Raw genomic sequence first — 20,941 nt, forward strand, 5'->3', positions numbered from 1 at the left:
GTAGGTCTTATAAACCATAGCACTTTTTGCTGTAACACATTTTCCTATTACTTTTGAAAACCTAGAAATAATAATCCATGTTGTATCACATTGAATAGAAAAACGTGGATTAACAAAGTGAAATTATAAATAATAAATGAACAGATATTCTTGTTACACCAATTTAAAGCTGTTCTATAATGTGTTCGCAAGTGGAGATCCAAGTGACACATTACTTATTACGTGACAGTTCTTCATAGGGCGTTAATGCAGATTGCTCACACTGTAAAAGGAAGCTTACAAAGTACAGGCGCGTGAGGCTCACCCAATGATTAATGATGAATACAAGAGAGGGCGAACATCAGCTATGGATCAAGGCTGTCAACTGATGGATTATAAAGCTAATAATGGATGTCAACATTAAATAAAAGGCCTGCATAAAGATGGTAAGTGTCTGAAGGTGGAATAAGACAGTGGTAGGTATCATGCCCTGTTTGAAAAACTGTAAAACATGCTTACTATACCAATCTTTACATTAGACCATATACCAGACTTCCTACAGGTTCTTAAATAAATGAAAAATCAGAATAACTACAGACAAATGTGTCTGCTTCGTATTCGTTGATAGAGCAATTAACATACGTCAGGTAAGTATTTGCATTTGTTATTTCCAACATGAAAGACATTGGTCTGCTTATTAAAACGAAAGCTTTCGAAGCCATGCACTGTCTCAGGCGCAATGAGGCCCGCAACGCAATCCTGGCTAATCTTACAATGTGCATCATTATGGCCAATCAATCACAATGGACATTTACTATGGCAGTGAAACGGTGAATTAGGTCTGACCCGCTTTGATATCAAATATGAGATGATTACCTGCATGCTTGGTACCGGTAGGCTTTGTCTGGAACTGCAGGAAGGTTCTCATTCCATTGAAGAGCGGTTACGAGCTGATCCTGTTTCCACACACAGCACTGGAAGTCATGTCCTACAGACACTATCTGTGGGAATATCAAACATTGCTTGATAAAGACCTCCCAGATGGAAGCTCACACATAGTACTGATTGGCAGTGAAAGCACTAGTACGTGGATGCATTCATTGAGATCGAATGGTGTGTTAATTGCAAAAGAACAAAATAGAAAGGCATTTCGGAGACAACAGGCTTGACAGTGACACTCGAGCAGGCAAATGAATAAAAAAAAACTGCTGCAGCAGTGCAAAACAATAAAAAACACTTGCTTTGTGCATATAAAATATGGATGAGATAAAGAATTAAAAGTGTGATGAAAGAGTGTACTTGTGAGGTGTAAAATAGCCCCTCAAGCATTTCACCAGACAAAGAAGGATCCACCAAACAACCAACTGAAAGATGAAACTAAAATAATCCTATTGATTGATCCAAGACTTAATTGACAATTTCTCAGGCAACAGACTAAAGGATCCTAGCGCCAGAGAAGCCAATGGCTGATGGGGGTGGTATCCGATCCTTTAGAGTACTGTATAATACCCTATGCTTGCTGTGAATGGCACCAGCCCATTACGGGTCAAACCAAAAAAACAATAAAACCTTACGTGTAATTCCAAAATTATGTATAAAACCTACCAATGCTTTCTAATGGTCTCAAACAACAAATGGTTTGTATGTGTAACCTACAGTATGTTGCGTTCCAGGTTGGAATTCCAAAATTGAGATTCACAGAATTAGTATTTAATAAATCCATCAATACCTGGAATTTTCTGCAGTAGCAAGTTAAGGTTAGGCATAGGAGATACAGGTTAACAGAGGAGAGGGAAGCAGCCAGGATACTTACAGCTGTTCTACAGAGCATACTCTACTAAGAATGCTATATGCCCATCACTAGCCAGGTCCTACCTATAAAGGCCAACACATCTATAACCCTCGTAAAAGGTCAGGCTGAGCCAAAGAGTATTCATTGTTCTCCATAAAACACTAATGGACCATGTAATTTCTTGCATGCATCTGCCTGGCACCTAGCACCAGGAACTTCTCTTCTACGGGCCAACATTCGGTCCAGATTACTTATTACAGAACCAAACTCCTGAACTTAAAATCTCCAGGTGAGCAATGGAAATCTCCTCTTCCACTCTAGCCACTTCTTCTAGAGCTCTATCCTGCAATAAATGCAAGTATGCTATCTCCCTCCCCCATGTCATTTGTACCACCCTCCCCGCCAACCCTTCTGCTGCTCACTCCACTCACATTATTTGTACAAACCCCTCCATTACCAAAAATAACTGCTTTCTGATAAACACGCGGTAGCTCCCTAAAAATCAAATAAACCTGCACGATTTTATAATGGAACACATACCTGACACCCTGTTTCTTACAGAGACTTGGCTTTGCAAGAGCTCCACACCCACTCTGGCACTAGCCCTTTCTTAATGCGACTCCATTATTTGAAGAAACTGCTTGCACGGCTGTGCAGGACAGCTCAAAATAGTCTTTTGCTCCACCTTCTCTTGCCTACTGTCCGAGGTCAATTAGGTCCCTATGTGTGGTGGCCTTATATCTAATCTCCAATTCAGTGCCTCCTGCACTTCATTTCAGAATGCTTATTTGCAGGCCCCTAGGCACCACAGCCAACTTGAGGTCACTTTTAATGGACTATTTTGCACCTTTAGCTCTTAGGGCTTCTCATTTTTCTTTGCTACACAAGCTTAGCTTCCACCTGGACGCTATGTCCTCCTGCAACGCCATCATGCTTTTTAACTCGGTCAGGCCTTGGCCTTCCTCAAAAAGTCACTGCCCCACCCATGTGGCAGGCCATTTGTTAGACCCTATTTTCATTGATGTGGCATGCTTCACCACTGGCCACCTCATCTCATCCTGGTAAAACAGTACTACCAAGGCGGACGCAACCTTCTTTATGAGGGAGTTCTTAAGATATGCTAATGCCTGGGTAAGGCAGGGATCCAGTTTGAGTTATGAAAACCTTAAGGAATACCACTGCAGTGCCCCTTATTAGGTGGTACCTTAGGTATGATTAAAAAAGGTAAAAAGATTTATGTACAGATGCTTAAAGATACAATACTCTAACATCCTCTTAATGTGCCGACAGGTTTCTGCCTAATCATGTGCCATAGAATTGCTACACTAATGTGACAAACAATTTTCTGGGTATTGGTAACACTATGCTGTTTTTATTAGGATTCATGTTGTGTATATATTTTTGCCTATGTACATTTGTATGTCTTTATATATTGAATGTTATTTTGATCTGAAGACCGGTTCCATCGTGTATGTGTGCCCTATATCAAATTAGGTGATACATGTCCAATAGGATTGAAGGACTAAGGTAAGGGTAATTGATTCTTCCCTACACTTGAATAAAAGTAACACATCAATTCCTCCGTATCATTGTTCGCTTATATATGATAGAATTGGTATGGGGCATTCATCTGGACTGTAAAGGGATCCCGACTGCCAGATATACGAGAATAAATCACACCAGGTGGGACAGAGACTTCCTACTGTCACCAATGTTTAGAGCCATACCCACTCAGGGATGACATTCACTTCACTGTCTGGCCAGGGGTCGCGGCGCCTGTAGTCACACAGTCATCAAAGAGGTGCGCTAGGTCCTACACTTAAGTCCTCCCCATAAGTCAGCCAAACCTGTCCTGCGGTAAAAGGCGCAATAGTGTCCTCATTCTCTCACAGTCTTCCAGCCCCTTACTGATGAAGACATATCTTTCTACTGTAACACCCATCAAGTCTGGCTTCCTCTCGGACGCCTACCACTAACACATTCTTTACACATATTTCCACTGCTATCAAGCACGCTGTAATTTGTGATTTCTCCCTTTGCACAGCTACCGTCCCTTAAGGTTGGAAATAGTCATGCCATTCCACTCTTGAAGACACCTAATGCCAAACCCAAACAACTGAGCAACTATCGCTACCTCCATTCCCCTCCAATGTTCTAGAGAAACGAGTCAATAAACAACTATCCAATTTCCTTGAATCTAACACCCTGCAAGAACATTTTCAATCAGGTTTCCATGCCCTGCACAACACCTCCCCAGGCAGCCATCGATAACATCAGAATGATCCTGAATAAGGGTGGCCCCTTCACCCTGAACTTCATGGGTCTATCGGCTGCATTTGATATGGTATCACACTCCAGAATCCTCTCCATGCTCTTGAACCTAGGTATCAGCATATGGCTCTTCAATGGTTTTGCTCTTTGATGGAAAAAAACGCCACCCTACTTCTCAGATCCCACCCATCTTGCCAGTGAGGTGCCACAGAGCTCCTCCCGGAGACCAACTTTATTAAACATTTATGTCTCACCCTGGATTTATCTGTGCGTAGCTTTGGCTTCAACACTGTATCAAATGCCAATGACACACAATGTTGTGGAATCCTCTGTTCACTCAAGTTCACTTCTCCAGTTGCAGGTCAACACCCAAGTGGTTGAAAGAAAACTGCTTAAAGCTCAAAGCCAGCAAAACAGAGGTATTAGTCTTCAGCCAGTCATGCTTGCATTAGTCTCCTCTATGGTGGAAATCAGAATAAGGTCCAACCAGTCAGATCTACCCAAAATCTTGCCTTTTTCATTGATGATTATTGCTCCTTTATCAAACAAATCACGTCCCTATCAGCCAGCTTTTTCACAATCTTGCTGACCCGGAGATAGATTTTCTCTCTACATTGGACTACTTTAACTCCTTCTAACTTGGATTGCTGGATTACCTGGTACAACGGCTTCAAACTATCCACAATGGGGCTGCCCGTCTTATCCTTAATCTATCTCACAAATCTCCACTCCAGATATGGCGGGAAAAAGGTTAAACTGACACATTCTCCCTCCCCAGATTAGACTCTCACAATGGCCACTCATATTTTGCAAAAAAGCTGAAGAACTGGTTTTTCAAACAATAATCTTTTAATAAGTTCCAGTCGCTAGAGATACTGAGAGACTGTCACAGCCATGCTGGTCCAACACCACAAGGCCATTTATGGATATTTGCCACTCTACCAATTTTGTTTTTTAAATAACATCTGGTAGTTGTATACTGTCTCCATTACCAACTGTAGTAAGTTTCCCTTCTGCCTTTATTTCAATGCTACATTTAGTTTTTCTTCTACCGAAGCTACAATACCCCTATCTGAAATATGGATATTGCTCTGACAAAGTTTATTCCTCCAGCAGTGCACATGTTCACTCTATTTAAATGTGGAATGGACCCAAGACCAATAATTTTCACAAGATGGGTTTAAAACTGCACTCTGTCTGGGTGCAAATAGTACAAAGATCTTGTTGCTCATCCTCCTCTTTCCATACTTTGAAAGTGATAGACATGAATATGTCTTTACCTCTCTGTGTGTATTCCTAACACGACAGACAGACAGACAGACAGACAGACACACACACACACACACACACACGACCTGTGGGTGGAGGAGGTACCACCCGAAGCAGCTTGCAGGACTTGGAGATGAGTAAGGGGAGTACACTAAATGCTGCATGTTGAAAGGTGCAGGACCATGGACACCTACGTTTTTGTTGTCTACAAAATATCAAATGGTTCTGGATACCTGCAGGATGCGAAACACCACTGACTTGTGGAATTTAACAAACTGTAGCAGGAGAGTAAAACAGCCGCTGTCCGAGCGTTGGACCTGGTGACTGGTACACATCGCTTCACATGTTGTTTAATGTTCACCATAACACGCAACACAGTGAGTGTGGTGGGAATTAGCATGAGGGTATCAGTGCAGCTTCAGTAAGGACTATTATTTCACAAAGACCATAAAACTGCATTAGTTTGGATATCTCTGTGTAATTTTTATTTAATCAGTTGGATATGCATTATAAGGCACTACAAAATAGTGAGATGGCACAGTTGGTAGCAATGCTCTGAATGCAAGCTTTTTCTCCTTCAATATGGGATTCTCCAAATACTTTGGTCAGATGCCTTGGACTCTAAACACCAATGAGTGGGCTAGAAGGAATAAACCCCAAATTGCTGGAAGGTCTTAAAAGAGTTCTTAAGGGGCAGGACTGAGCTCCTTAATTAACACCACATTTTGTTAGCTGACATGGAGTGTTGTATGCATGAGGAAGTGCTCAGGGGCAAGATCTGCCTGCATCCTTCCCTGGCCAGGGACTATAACAGCTCTGGAGTATCGGGTCATCTGCTTTTGTTGAAGCAAAAGCTTATTTGAGCAGCTGGCTACCCAGCTCAGAAGAGTGCTTATTCTTGGCTATTGTAGCCTTCGACCCCTCCAGACTTGAGTAACCCTATATAGCCATCGATACGGAGTGGTTCTATTCCCCAAGATGAGATGAATTGAAGGGCTTCCCAGAACAGAATGCATACTCTATAAATGAATCACTGTGATGAAAAAGAACATGAGGACATTAGAAAAGATAAAACCACTGAATATTAATCCAATAACATTAGAGATGGTTAAACCCCTCCTGGATGAGCTGTTGAACAAATTGACAAACAAAGGTGATATATCTGTTAATTCGAGTATATAAATAAAAAGTTACCAAGGGCGTCAAAGCTTCTTTGAAAGATGGTGATTCTATCACAGTTACCAACAGCCAGAGTCATTGCTCTATAGCTGCGGACAAGCACACAATCCTTCTGGACATAGAAGCTTGTTGGGGGACAGGTCTGCAACATACAGAAGGCGCCTTGGTTAATTATGGTAAGTGGACCTCCCACTCCGTTGCACCAATAACTTTGGGTGTATTAAACCTGGTCCTTGTGCCACTGGTAAAACTGGATTATAAGTAGCTATTTTGTATTTGGAGAGTTACTGTAGACGCACCGAGTCTACTACTAACAACAATATAGCGACACTGACTGCATCATCTTTCACAAGTAATAAAGCTGTTTGAGTCAGGGAGAACAGGGGTCATGAGGCACATGAAAAGAATACTCATAATGCAAGCAACCCAATGTCTTTATTATCCCTCTCCCTAAGACTCAAGTAAGTAATGCTTGTTTTCAAGGCCGTTGTTCCACCCGTATCTGTAGAAAGACAACCTTGTTGATCTAGCTTAGCTGTAAATCCAAATTCTAACATACCACATTTGTGATAAGCCAGATGATCTCTCTATACTGTCTGCAACTAATGTGCAGTTTTCTTGTTTTCCATCTATTTTGGCAAAATCTGATGTGTGCTATTCATTAATTGGACCAAATTGTTAAAAATGATCAGTCATGTTCCCAGTTTAACGTGATTAACTTAGCCAACATTGTGTAAGTTGGTTTGGTCCTCCGCCCCACAAACCTCAGAACTACAAAGAGTGGAATGCAAAGCAGTGTTTCTGCCGTTCATGTAATGGGGTAGGACACCTTGTCTGTAAATCAGAATACAAAGGACAAACGCTCATGGGTGATCACATTACAAGATGACAGGTGGAGACACAAAGACACACTGGAACCAATCTATTGATGACAAGGCATTAGAAGAATCCCAAATGGAGGGTGTGACCAGCATGATAATCTCTCTAAATCATCCAGAGAAGCAACACACACCCAACGTCAATGTGTACAGTGAGCGCTTAAACATTTGGCTGTAGACAGGATGACAAAATGAAACTAGCTGTCCATCTAAAAAACAGAAATAAGCAAGATATGGCAAATACTTTAACGTGATTCCATCATACAGCCTTTTTTCAACCCTCCCCCCTTACCATTCTTTACTTCGAGAATGAGATTGTTGCTGAGGGACATCTCAGTAAAATGTTGCACTCCTGATAAATATACAAAATATGTGAAAAAACGTGCAGTTGTCCCTTAAAACTTTAATATTAAAAGTGCTACAATTGGTCCAGCTCCAATAATCGGACTGTGGAGAAAATGTTTGCAGTCAGAACACTACCAAGAATCATCAAATAAGGGGTACTATTTACTATGAAATTAAACATGTCAAAAACATTAAAGTGCCAACATATTCACTCTCACATTGGTGAAACCAAATGGAACATGAAAACACATTTATCAGACCACAAAATTGGGAAAAACTTGGGAGTGGGAATGGGAGAGATCAAGTCTTCCCCAACTTCTAGGCACTGTTGTGACTTTTAAGCATTATGTGTCAGAGTATTGAAGATGTGAAGGCAGACAGATGTGGTGGTCACAGGGAGAAAACCTTACTGCAAAGGGTAATGGTAAAGAAATTGAGGACCCCCTACAGCCAGGAGTCTCTAGAATAAAGGTGGGTTGTTTTTATTTACCTTCCGTTCAAGCTGAAAAACTGGTTGGTACAGCTATCTGATCCCCTACGCTAATTTGTGAAGTTGTTTACTCTTTATTTTTAATTAACCGTGATAAGTTGGTAACCCTTTATTCTCCAACACACTTCTGCAGCCTCATGTGAGGTCTACCACCAAACTAGCATCTGTTGCCCAACTTCACAAGAGAACGGTCATCGAGATACTAATTGGGAATACCTACCAACAGGTCTGCAACAAGGAACTCTACACCCACTGAACAAGGTTTGCAAAAATGAAATTCTATCTTTGGACCTCTAGTAGCAAATTTCAACCACTGATGTGCAAACTCAATTTCACAACTTTCATCTCTAAAAAATATTCCCAGAATTCTCCTTCTGTCAAAAGTCCCAAAGATGCTAGACTTTCTAGGGTGAAATGTTAAATCTGAGTGCAATTTGCCTTTTGACAGGAATATTTAATATTAGCATTATTATAAAAAAATTAACAATGCCTCCATTTGAACATAAGCAGGTATATTATATTAGCTATGAATGTGAAAAGAACATACCATCATGGAGAATCGCTGTTCTGCAACCTCAACCAAGAGCAGCGAGTGGTACAGCAGCCTGTCGCTTTAGGGGATTCCCAACAAGTCATTTTATGGAAGTGGTCTTCAAACTTTTTAATGCTGCACACCTCCCCCCCCCCACCCCAATATAAAAAAAAAATCCTCTGCCCCCCCCTCCATTTTTTAACAATTATTCTTCTAAATTGGCAATGTTTAAATATGTCCAAACATATTTCAACATTGCAGCTAAGCTCTGTTAGCCCTTTTTACACATACTCCCAGTCAGAATATAATGACAAGAGTTGTTAGTGATGGCCCATCACAAAGTGGCTTACTGCCGCTCATGTTTTTAACACTTAAAACCAAGGTGGCCTGCTCCCCAGTTTGACGACCTCTGCTTTATGGGAACTGTGGAGTAGTCATTAAAGCGGTTGTACCTTATTTCCTGGATCTACAGCAAGATCTTCAATTTCCCCATTATGCGCTTTGAAATCCAGCATTTTCTTCATACTGGGATACTGAATGGAAAAACACAAAATGAGAAGCTGATAAGGAATACTAGGCACAGAGATGACACAGCCATTTGCTCCAAGTATTCATGAACTCACAAGGTTAATTCAGGTTCTATGGAAAAGGAAACATACAATATCTTTTCTGTTTCAATGGCCTCCACTTGGTGTAGTCATATGGTTTTCAGTCAAAAGACACATCATGTGCTTTTTAAGAAGTTCCTGGCAGAACACATTTAATCATACTAAAATACTAGTATTGAAATGCAAAGACATGAAAGCAACTAGTTTAGATCCTCAATTAAAACTATGTGAATATGTGACAAACTAGGAAATAAAGATACACAAAATAATAATTCAATATAAATCAATATATGTGCATCTTTTTAGGCTCATTCTAACTCAGCTAGACGTAACAGAATATTACATGGTTACATTGACAGACTATCTCACCAACTAATGCTAACTTGGTAGCATTACACAGGCCTTGAGCAACATTTAGTATTAGCCTAGCTCGAATACTGGATACATTACATAAGTAACCAATCAGGACTCTGTCCTCCATCTTTGTCCTTCACAACACATTCAGTCATCTTGGTTATTTGCATGAAAAGAGAATCACTTAACTATGGTCTGAATCTTTGAAAAATCTGTTAAGCAAATAACAATGCTGTTACAATAATACATTCCACCTACTAATCACTACAGGTAACCCTGCTGTGCCCAACTGTCACCGTGCACAATCCTGGGATTGAGGGGAAATGGAATGCAGTGAAAGGAAGCCCTCGTTTTGAGGCACCATAGGCCCACTGTCAAGCCTTATCAGAACTGTCCTTCCCAGTATCTTGGCTAGATGTTCACTTCTGCAGAAATGAACCCAGATACTCTCGAGAGATACATTGGCAACTAGTCCACAAATGTTACTATACGAACATCAATTTTATTTCATATTGGTTCCTCGATTTATAAACATGTGCAACATCACATCTGAGTTTCTACTTCCACATATTTGGGTATTATACTATTATTGGTTGTGAAAATGGAATAGAAACCCCACGCAATTCCACAGTATATAGAGCCAGAAGTTCACTCATCTTTCATGCCGAGGCTGTAAGTAAATCACTGTACATAAAAAGTACTGGAGATCCTATGCCTAGGTTCAAACGGAGACCCCATCAATTTTGATAGGACAATGCTAAAATCCAGGAATGGAGGGTCTCCTAACTAATGCAAATACTTTTTTCAGGCTCTCCAGGAAATGGTTAATCATTTGGGTTGTGTAAACCAAGTTGTCTGGTAATGACATTTTGGTATGCAGTAATGGCAGCCAGCTGTACTTTAATAGGTGTAGGTTTACCCAAAGATAAAAGATAAGACAATATCGGTTCTAAGGTCCACCTGCTTCCAGATATAAGGGATGCAAAGCCTCTTCCACTGGATGGCATAGGATGGTCTCATGAAAGGGTGCGCAGTGTACTACAGAATGGTCATGGGTTTGTGTGGGAGTATCCAGTGGTCAAATAATAGGTACTCAGGACCCAAATTGTTAAGCACAGTGAAGGCAGGATTGAATAAAGAAACTCTTCTGCAATCTTGGGAGAGAATATAAGTCTGCACCAAAGCCTCCTGTGTGGTCAGATGGGTAACTGGAGCAAATCCTGGTACCATGGCCGCTGAAGTCAGTTTGACGCAATAAGGATTGTGGTCCTTGAATAACTTTGGCAAACAGCAGGAGCAAATGTTTTTGATCCTGTGGAACTCCTGACAGTTTCTTTTACTGTCTTGGAGCGTTGCCGAAGGCTATGCGCTATTCAACTCTGTCTCACATCTTCCTCTCCTCAAACATCTTGAGCTTCTATGAGTCCCCATTCCTACCCTTCCAACACTATACATAGACTCAACTCCTCCCAACTGGCTCTTCTCTACTTGTGGTCTCACCCTTAATATCTCCCAACTTTTGCTCATAATCCTATTCTTTCCCCTCTTTAACCGTTATGTCACTCCTTGTAATATCCCCCCCTCTCTTTACTCAAGCTTAATTTCTGTTTTTATTATGTCCACTCCTATCAGGGAACTTGTACTGCTTTATTTCTTCTTCTTCACTTGCTGCCCCGCTGATTAGTGCCTGTTGAGATCATAATATTATATGAATTAATTCATTCAGTGCCTTATACTAGGAGTGTTGTTGAATCATTGGCGATGTTGTTTTGTTTCCATTGCCTTCCATAATTAAATAATGACTCTACGGGTTGTGCTTTATCATAAACAGAAATAAATATGCTCTGTGGAATATTACAAGATGTAATGTTATAGCCTAGGATACTCCTTTGTGGGGCATTTATTTTCAGATGCCTCCCCGTGGGTCTCTCTTACTTCAGTATCTGGTTCATCTGTTCCAATCTGTGATGCCCAAGTGTTTTGATGGTATGTGTTAAAACACGGTTCTCCGACCTTTTTCTTTAGTAAGAGCTGCTTCTGATCCAGGACAATCTTCCCGAGCTACTAGCACATTTTATCACAGTAAAATATGGAACACATATGTTAACATTACAATATGACCACCCTAAGCAGGATTCTCAGTAGTGATCACCCAACCATTTCAGGCGAGTTTACCAATAGAAATGGCAGGAAAAAAGCTTAGCAATATTAAATGCCTCCAGCTGACTAATAACATCCAGATAAGCCAGGTCTGTTGGCTTAGTGGACCACTGTAGGGGCCTGTGTTCGACCTCATGGTTACAGGTTCTAATCCCGGTGGGTCCAATTAGCCTCGGGGGTCGATAAAATGAGCACCATTAAGTTGTGTAACAACAAACATCTGTTATTCAGCACCAAGATACCCTTGGGTGAAAATGCACTTAACAAATAGACATTATGTTGTCACATTGTGCCATCTGGGATAAAGGACATAAGTCTAAACAACTCAGCTTGAATAATCATTCCACTCAACTAAATGTGTTGATCAGTTTCTGAAAACAATTTTTTTCAAATAATGCTTTTCATTTTGGGAAGACCATTCAATTTTCCAGAAAAAAAGCCTGTTCTGAAAAAAAGATTATTTTTGAATTCAAAATATGTTTTCATTTTTAGGAACTACGCAGTTCCCAAAAATTAGCTTGTCATTTTCACCATGCGCTCACATGTAAAAATGCCTCACACAGACAATTTCTGTTTCAAATGTCAAGGTATTCCAATCACAGGCCATGGATGCATGAAATATGCAAATGATGCCCGCCATTATACCCAAGCTACCACTGTGCTAAGGATGGACAGCATAATTGCCAGCATGAAGCCCATATAACAGTTATGGCCATTATTATGTGAGGCGTGGCCACAACTATATCATGGATGGATAACAGTAGGCCTGTATTGATATTAAAATGTCAATGAGTGCCAGTATTCTACAACCTGATCAAGAGTGTTCATACTGTCAAGGATGCCATTATTATGCCACTGCCACTATTGTGCTATTAACAGACGCAACTGTGCCAGAGATGAACCTCATATGATGGGTGTAGCAAATACATTTGGTGGTCCTGGACACCAGGCACAGCTTCCAAGAAGAAACACTGTTTATTAGGGAAGTACACAACATCACAGACACAAATAAAAGTGCACAAGGCTCTTAACGGTCGCATCTTTGGATCCATACCCTGCTTGTCTCAACTCTTGGGCCGATCATACAACCAACACATTTTCTCTATGGCTCCTGCAGTGCCACACTTTAGTGGTCAGAACTGGTTACTTCTGGGGTTCCTCTGACATTCTCCGTTCACAGGCCTTTGTTCACACACATGGTGTGACTGATAAGAGTAAGGCCTAATACAATGCCACTTCCTTGTGACTCAGCTAAATGGAGAGAGTGGAGGCACAAGTCAAGTGGCAGACCCCAAACGCAGACACTGTGTTTGAGCGTTCATTGGTTTCACTGGCGGTCGCTCTACGGTTGCTAAACTGAGTAAAGATGCCTTCTGTTCGATCCACAGAACCTCTGAATGAGGTACTAAGTATGGCTACACCTCTGAGATCTACTTTAAGGGTGCTGGTGAGCTACTAGTAGCTTCCGGGCAACTCGTTGGAGATTTATGTTTTTAAAACATTGCAAAGAAAGGAGTCACTGGCACATATTTAGGAGGCTACGTTTTTAGGATGCTAGACTCTGCATATACAACTGGGAAGGTGCAAGATCAGCCATTAAACTCAGGATTAAATTCTACAATTCAGCAGAGGACTTAGTAAGCACCAAAGATGTGAAAAGTTCGGATCCTTTTCCAGGACCGGATGCTCAACTTTATGTAATGCGTCCTCAATGTCACACATAACAATTGCATCACTCTGAGTGGTACAGAAGAACAGGACATCGAGCAAGATCTTGGTGGCAAGATAGTCTAACTGCTTTTAATACCCTCAATGCAGCACTGAAAGGGAGGTGGCACGGAACCAAAGGTACAAAATAGGGAACTAAGCAAGGCGTTAAATCAGGGCCCATCTTGTCACACAAATAGGTGTGAGGTTGGCCCATAAATACTTTGGAAGACCCCTCATATCATTTAGTCCCCAGCATGGTATTGCATGACAGACCTAGAAGGGTCGCTTGTCAAAGGGAGATAGCATGGTGTCTTAGCAGCATAAAGGCGAGAGACACCGCAACAGAAAAACACAAAAAAAAGTCAACTACCTTCCAAGAAAATGCTGAAAACAGTGACGGACAGTGGTAAGAAAGACTTCCTTACCTCAATACAAAGTCAAAAATAATCTAGGAAGAAGCCTGCTGCGTTCAGAAATTCTTGCACAGTAGGAGGAAAAAACACAAACTGTCTAGCTGGCCCTGCTGAGAATGAGAGGATAGTGTCATTTTTCAGTGGCAAGATTTACCTCTTCATCTTAAAATAATTTTCCTAGATGGCATTTTCTGAGAAATGTACTTTACTATGACGGAACTGGTGCAATTGGCAACATTAAAAATGTGCTGTTCCCTCCAGTAGGCATTTATCACCCCTTTCAGGTGGTAAAACAAGTGCCTCGTTGTCAGTGGGATACCAGCAGTGCTTTTATAAACCTTATACAGAACATAGTTTCTATAAGGCTGTAAGGGGTACTGTGCGCTTAAGGAAAGATAACATAACTGATCATTACTGGGTTTTTTCCTTTCAAATAATTTTCAAAATTCAAAATGTGTAATGGGATTCCACATACGACAGATATTTTGCTGTTTACGAATACCAGAGAAAATCCCATAATGGCTAAACAGTCTTTTCAGCCGCTCACAGTAAAGCATAATACAAAGTACAAGGTTTGAAGCACACCAAATAACTGGACCCAAGCATTACACAGCAGCAACATAGAAAGCAATGTGCCAGGAGAGCCTGGCACTTGCTGAAACTAAAGGAGGACAGCGAGGGTGTACAGGGCTTCTTATTGCAGAAAAAGCTCTATTCCCTCACTTCATGTATATGAATTACATAACACAGTGCACCTAGAGCCATAAATAATTCTAAGCCTATAAAATGTAATCAGTAACAACTAAACAGTTACCTCCCAGGCTCTAACGAAGCCATCCACTCCTCCAGTGACAATCATGGAACGGTCCGGGCTGAAACACACAGACTTCTGCAGGGAATCAGGGCTGAAATCCGTCTGCACCACTTGCAAGTCCTCCACTATCACCTCAGGAGTCTCATTCTTTGTGTCTCCTCCACCATCTTTGACAGTGCTATTTGATGGCTTTCTCTTCCGGGGCCCTTTCTCTTTTCCTCCTGCAAACAAAAGAATTGTATCCAAGTGGTCAATAGGAAACAAAGACAACTTTGAAATACAACTGTTTGATATGACGTGTAGGTAGTAATCTCTTTCCACTGTTGAGGTGATTTTATCCTGGTGCGGCCACATAATGCGGGCTTATTCCATACTGTATTCTTATGCTGTCTTGTCGACCAGCACACAGTACTATGCACGTTCACAACAACCAAGGACATATAGTCTTAGCCTACCTAGCACCTTCGCACACAAAGGTAGGCTGTAATGAAGCAAGCAGACTGGTCAAGGATAGCCAGGGATAAATAATATTATCCACAGAAAAGCAAAACATACACTCGCAATGAGAATTTACACGAGCTGTATATATTGTTCTCTAAGAAACAGGCAAGGACAAATCACAAAGGCAACATTTGTACATTATAAGTGACGGATCTTGAATGAGCTGCCATTCACCAACCAAGCTGATGAAAGTTGCTGGAGATCTGCAAAAGGTTTACTATTTCTAGTGTATGTGTGGATTGGTTTCTACATAGTGCAAACCTAGCTAGTGACCACGAAAATGCTGTACAACTCAAGGGAGAGAAGGAACGAGATTGTGAATAAGATGCTTGATAGCTGGTGCAGAGTAAATCTCATCTAAATAGTGCTGGGAAAACCCTAGTGATGCTCAATAAATGATCTTCGAAGGACTGTCTTCAGCTCTGTTCTGAACTGAAGAAACAAAGCAGTGGGCTTGAAGTGAGGGGGCTGCTCGTCCATATCTTTGGCATGTGGCTACAGAAAGTCTGTCGTTTACTTCTTTCTTTTAAGCACTTCTTCCCTTACAGTCTGCTGATGTTTTGACTACAAGAGATACTGGAGGCTGGTTGGAGGTTGAACTGTTTGCTACTGCTTTGTGTATGATGCAGCACGCTTTAAAGACACATTTGAAAAGATGGGTATTGGGGTACCAATGCAGATGGCTCATAATCATCATCTGCCACTTATAAAGCCCCTAAAAAGGGATACAGAGCACGCACGTGCTGAATAAAGTCAAATAGGGGGGGAATACGGTCCAAATTCCTGAGTACTTGGATGAGAAATGAAGCAACAAGGAAAACACTCTCTACAGGGCTCAGGGAGAAATCAGAAACTTACTAATGGCAAGCACACAATCATTTGGCTTGCTATCAGTTGTGGAGTGAATCCTTCCTCTTTCTCACCAGAGAACCAGATTTGGAGTTGTCCGATATAATTGATGATGAAGATACATTCAGTCTACACTGAATATAGATTTAATTAGGCACTTAATATCATTGGATGGTGAAAAAAATATTCCTTGGGGCGATTTTTTTTTTTTATTGAAATTTTTTATTAGGGTTTTGCATGCATTTTACCACATTGAACTTTCACAGGTATAAAAGTTAATCATTTTAGCACATCATCATGAACCTTTGCTTAGCCTGTAGTGGGTGGGTACCGTAGTCCATTAGCCACTGAATCCTCCTGTTATGACCCGAAAAACATGTCTCCCACAGGTGTGTTCTGACAGACCCCAGTGCATATCATCGCAGTAGTGCCTATATTTCCCATCTCGTTCGGGGTCAGCTCTGTCTCCCCAATTTTGTCTATGCATCGTTCCCTTCTCTCCCAATATAACCGTCAGGTCATGCAACTAGGACAACGGCGTGTGAACTGCCAACGGGAGCAACTGCCACCTTCGGGGTGGCTTGGGAAGGGTCCTAGGGAGGGGGGGGGGGGGGGGAGCCTGAAACTGGGAAGAAGGGGGAAGCAGGGAGTGAATCATGAAGGGGGGGGGGGGGAAGGGTGCGGGGCTGACGAACAGGAAGTTCCCGTGGTGGATTGTGCATGGACTGATGGTAAGTGCGTGTGGCGGGCTCTTCCTTGGGGCGGTTAGTGGGTTTGAAAAGTTTCAGGTACACATATGCATTGTCCGCATTTTGGTGACTTTATTGTACGATTAGGGAGGAAGCTTTAGAGTGGTTCCAAGTGTAGGTTGATGTTCAGTAGAAAGAGGGTGGATCCCAGTGGGACGCAACTCGTTCGCTGGTGGCAGATGAGATCTTGTGAGCCCACTTGGATGATTCTGGAGCAACTGAACCTATGTGGCATGTGATGATATTGTCTTGGGCTTAATTGTCAATGTTGTAAGGATGTTCATAAGTTACAAATAACAAGAAGGTAGGGATTGCCCCTGGGAGGAGATGAAGAAGTAGAAGGTGGGGGCTGTTTGGATACAAGGTTATAGGGTCCCTGGAGAGTGCAGCACCATGCTGTGGTGTAGATAAATTAGCCTTTTGTCCATGTTTGTGTTTCGATCACAATTGGATTGGGGTGGGGTGGATTGGAATGAGGTAGATTGGACTTGGGTGGGGTGGATTGAATTGGGGTAGATTGGATGTGGCTGGGATGAGGTGGATTGGAGTGGATTTTTTAGACTGGGTCATATTGGAGTGGAGTGGGTTGAGAGGATGGAGTGTGGTGGATTGGACTGGGGTTAGTCGTTTGAATTAGAGTGGGGGGGATTGGATTGGTTTTGGGGTGGATTGGATTGAGTGGTGCAGACTGGCGTGGATTGGAGTGGGGCAGATTGGAGTGGGATGGATTGGCGTGTACTGCACTATTATGTGTTAAAGCATTATTTCAGAAAGCACACATAAAGAAACAAATTTTGCGTGCAATAAAATAAACCTCATCTTTTGAGAACAGCGCCCACTAGCAAAAACAAAAGAAAACAGGAGTGCAAAGTGAGAAAAGAAGACTTGGCAACATAAAAGAAATGTAACTATTGGAAATAAAACTTAGCAATTTTGTTTGTCCTGTTGGGCACGTTTTTTCTAGTCACATGCCTTCTGTTTGCAGGGCACTAAAAGTTAAACAGACCAAAATAGTACCTTCTATCACGTCGGGAGCAGTAGACGGGCACCGATTACATTGAATCATTCAGTGCTTGGTCCTTGCTCCACAGACAGGAACAGAAATGTTAGGCCTGGCTTGACTAATTACGAGGCTGTAAAGTGTCACGAAAGACAACAAATGATAAGAAATGGGACGGGTTTAAAGCCCCTTTTGTTAACAACCAGGAAATGTGAAGTGAACTGAGAGAGAGCAAGAGCCTCTCACTTTTGCTGCCATCCTCGCTGTTGACAGGTTGCAAAAATGCAACTTCTTATCTTACGGCTACCATTCTTCGCAGAAGATTAAAAAAAAAAGCCAAGTCAGAAACTAGAAAGCAACAGTGCTGCTGGAAACTTGTAAAGCATACAAACTCTCCGTAAGGAGTACTGTGCACTTTATAAGAAAATATTACTATAGATGCTATTTACCAACACATTATCCCAGTTTAATTTAAATTTGCTTTGCTCCTCTCCTGAAACAGTATTGCAATTCAGAATAATTCTATGTCAGAAGCGAAGGCGAGGATTCTGCTATCTTTTCCTCACTTTAATAAACAGCAGCCATGTAAAAAAACATTAATTAACCACTAGTCCCATAAACATTAGGGATCAAGTTTATTGGAGTTCAGCAAAGGTCAACCAATCAGGATATCACAAGTTCATCATAGTCATCAGAGTCCTTTCTTCCTCTTTCTTCACTGCTCCTCGCAGTCACAAGATAAGTGCAGGCTCTGACCACTTATTCCGTATTTATTATACCAGTAGCAGTGATATTTGCCTAACATGCTTATTCCTTTCACAAGGTCATTATTTCTGCCCGTGGAAGCGCGTTTACTTCTACACAGTGCTTTCCATCTTACAAGACGTTCCGGGGCTGTGGAATGCGGTCCTCCAACCGGTGGGTGGCACCCATACGTCTCTTGGGGGCTAAGCATGGCCGCCAATCAGATCGCATTCCTCACAGGATTACGATTGGATCAGTCGCACGGCTGGTGTCTTCCCAGTGAGCCCCTCAGGCCTGGAATATGGGTCTGTATTCCATCGACGGGTGGCACAGTTTTTCATTGTTTCGCGCTAGTTGTGACCCAGTCCTCAAAAATGAATTCTACAAATGGAAAGGAGCGTCAATGTATCCGCTATGGTATCCAATCAATTATTGTTTTTCGAGAATCATATCCATAGGCAAACTCATTTCATAAGTGATAAGGAAAATCCTAGCTCCAAAATAGTACAGTATCCAATCGTCAGCTACGGCGGGATTTATTGGGCCAGGCCGTGGCAGGAAGACCAGAGTATAAGACACTCTGGTCAGAGGATAGTCTTTTCCACTTGTACGGGTTGCGCAAATGAAGACCTGAAGAACCGTAAGGATAAAAGCTTAGGAGATACATTAAAGCCCTGATGACTTCCAAGTGAGGACGAAACGCGTAGGCCGACGATTGGATATTGTTATATTTTGGAGCTATGATTTTCCTTTGAATTAATCAATGGAAAACACATATGAAGTGTGTTTGCCTATGGATTTGATTCTTGAAAAACAATAATTGATTGGATACCATAGCGGATACATGGACGCTCCTTTCCATTTGTAGAATTCAATACGACAAAAAGATATAGATCAGCTTGGTACAGATGGTTGGGTTGGTGTTGTCAAAAGCACTTAAGATTCCGTGGGGGCCATCAATGTCCATGACCTGAACTTCCTGGCCTCTCTGGCATCGGAGGACATGGCTTTCAGAACGATTAACACGATCTGTAAATTCCACTGGTCATCTCCCCCACTGATGGACTTTCTGTAGGTGAAAACCTGCTAACACTAAAGTGTCTTTGGGAAGTATGTCTCTCTAACCCCACCAGAACCAATGTATTCAGTCCTTTGGGAAGTGAATGTGCTTCTCAATCTTTTCCTCTCCTGGCTGAGTGACAAATACTTGTCTACGAAGTAGTTGTCTGCTAAGCTTGCTTCCCTCCTCTTTCTGGTCTCTTGTAGATGAGTTTCCGATGTCAGGGCTTTAGACATCACTGATCGATGTTTACCCCGGAGGGAGTGACTTTTCATGTTTCAAGTGTAACTAAGAATAATTCCAGGGTGATCTCATACCTGGCATTCCCACGTTTTCTACAAGTTATGCGTGGTTAGAGGTATTAAGTCTTAAGAGGCAATGATGAAGGATCTCCGCCCCCATGGAGAGTGGCAACGTCTTATTGCTCTCACAAAGCCGCAAAAGCCAATTTCATCCCCTACCATTGCTAGAGGGTTCATGCAAGAGGCAGGCATCAACACTCAGACTTTCGGAACCCATTCCACCAGAGGAGCTATGGCGTCTAATGCCTTCTCTTTATTATTAGATTATTAGATGATTAGAGAAAATCATGAACGAGGCAGGCTGGTTGTCAGACTCTGTTTTCAAGAGTTTTTTTTTTTAAGCTGCTTCATAGCATGGCATCCTTAGTGGTAGATAAGCTTTGAACTTTTATAATCCGCGCCTCCAGTCCGGACATAGAATATAACATTTCCTAGCTTTCGTAATGGAAAGTTTCAATTCTATTAAGGACACAGAGGCGAGGATTATCCCCCCTTCCACCTGGGGTGTGGAACAACTGTATCCCCCACAGTTATATGTGATGCTTTTTAATGAATACAAGTAACTAATTTCAATTTTATGTGAATTCCAATGTCAATAATGTTTATATCTGAATGCTTTGTACTGCCTTCAAGGCAAGTAGTTTATGTTATTATGTCTTATGGCTAATGCATTTCAAAATGCGTTCTCAAAGCTGTCCTCTTTTACAGGAAAGGATTCAGGCAAACAGAAGTAATGATTGATTTTGGCTTTTCATCAGTCGAAGAAAGGACACTGTTGTGGGACTATGATGGACTTGTGATATCCTGATTGGTTGAACTCCAATTAACTCGATCTCTAATGTTCATGGCACTTCTGGTTTATTAATGTTTTTTACATGACTGCTGTTTATTAAAGCAAAGAAAAGACTGTATAATCCTCGCATGTGTGTCCTTAATAGAACT

The 20,941-nt window shown here is 41.7% G+C and overlaps 1 protein-coding gene across 1 annotated transcript in view; it reads right to left on the bottom strand.

The window, feature by feature from the left end:
- The window catches only part of PREB (prolactin regulatory element binding), a 74,892-nt gene that overhangs the window by 19,727 nt on the left and 34,224 nt on the right, over positions 1 to 20,941 (bottom strand). The window contains exons 3-5 of the mRNA XM_085613259.1: positions 14,795 to 15,015; positions 9,188 to 9,268; positions 856 to 980 (exon numbers count right to left, since the gene is read on the bottom strand). Of these exons, the coding sequence (XP_085469385.1) occupies positions 856 to 980; positions 9,188 to 9,268; positions 14,795 to 15,015 (427 nt within the window). The remainder of the gene's footprint in view (positions 1 to 855; positions 981 to 9,187; positions 9,269 to 14,794; positions 15,016 to 20,941) is intronic.

The sequence above is a fragment of the Triturus cristatus genome, chromosome 6, assembly GCF_964204655.1.
Source record: "Triturus cristatus chromosome 6, aTriCri1.1, whole genome shotgun sequence".
NCBI classification, from domain to species: domain Eukaryota; kingdom Metazoa; phylum Chordata; class Amphibia; order Caudata; family Salamandridae; genus Triturus; species Triturus cristatus.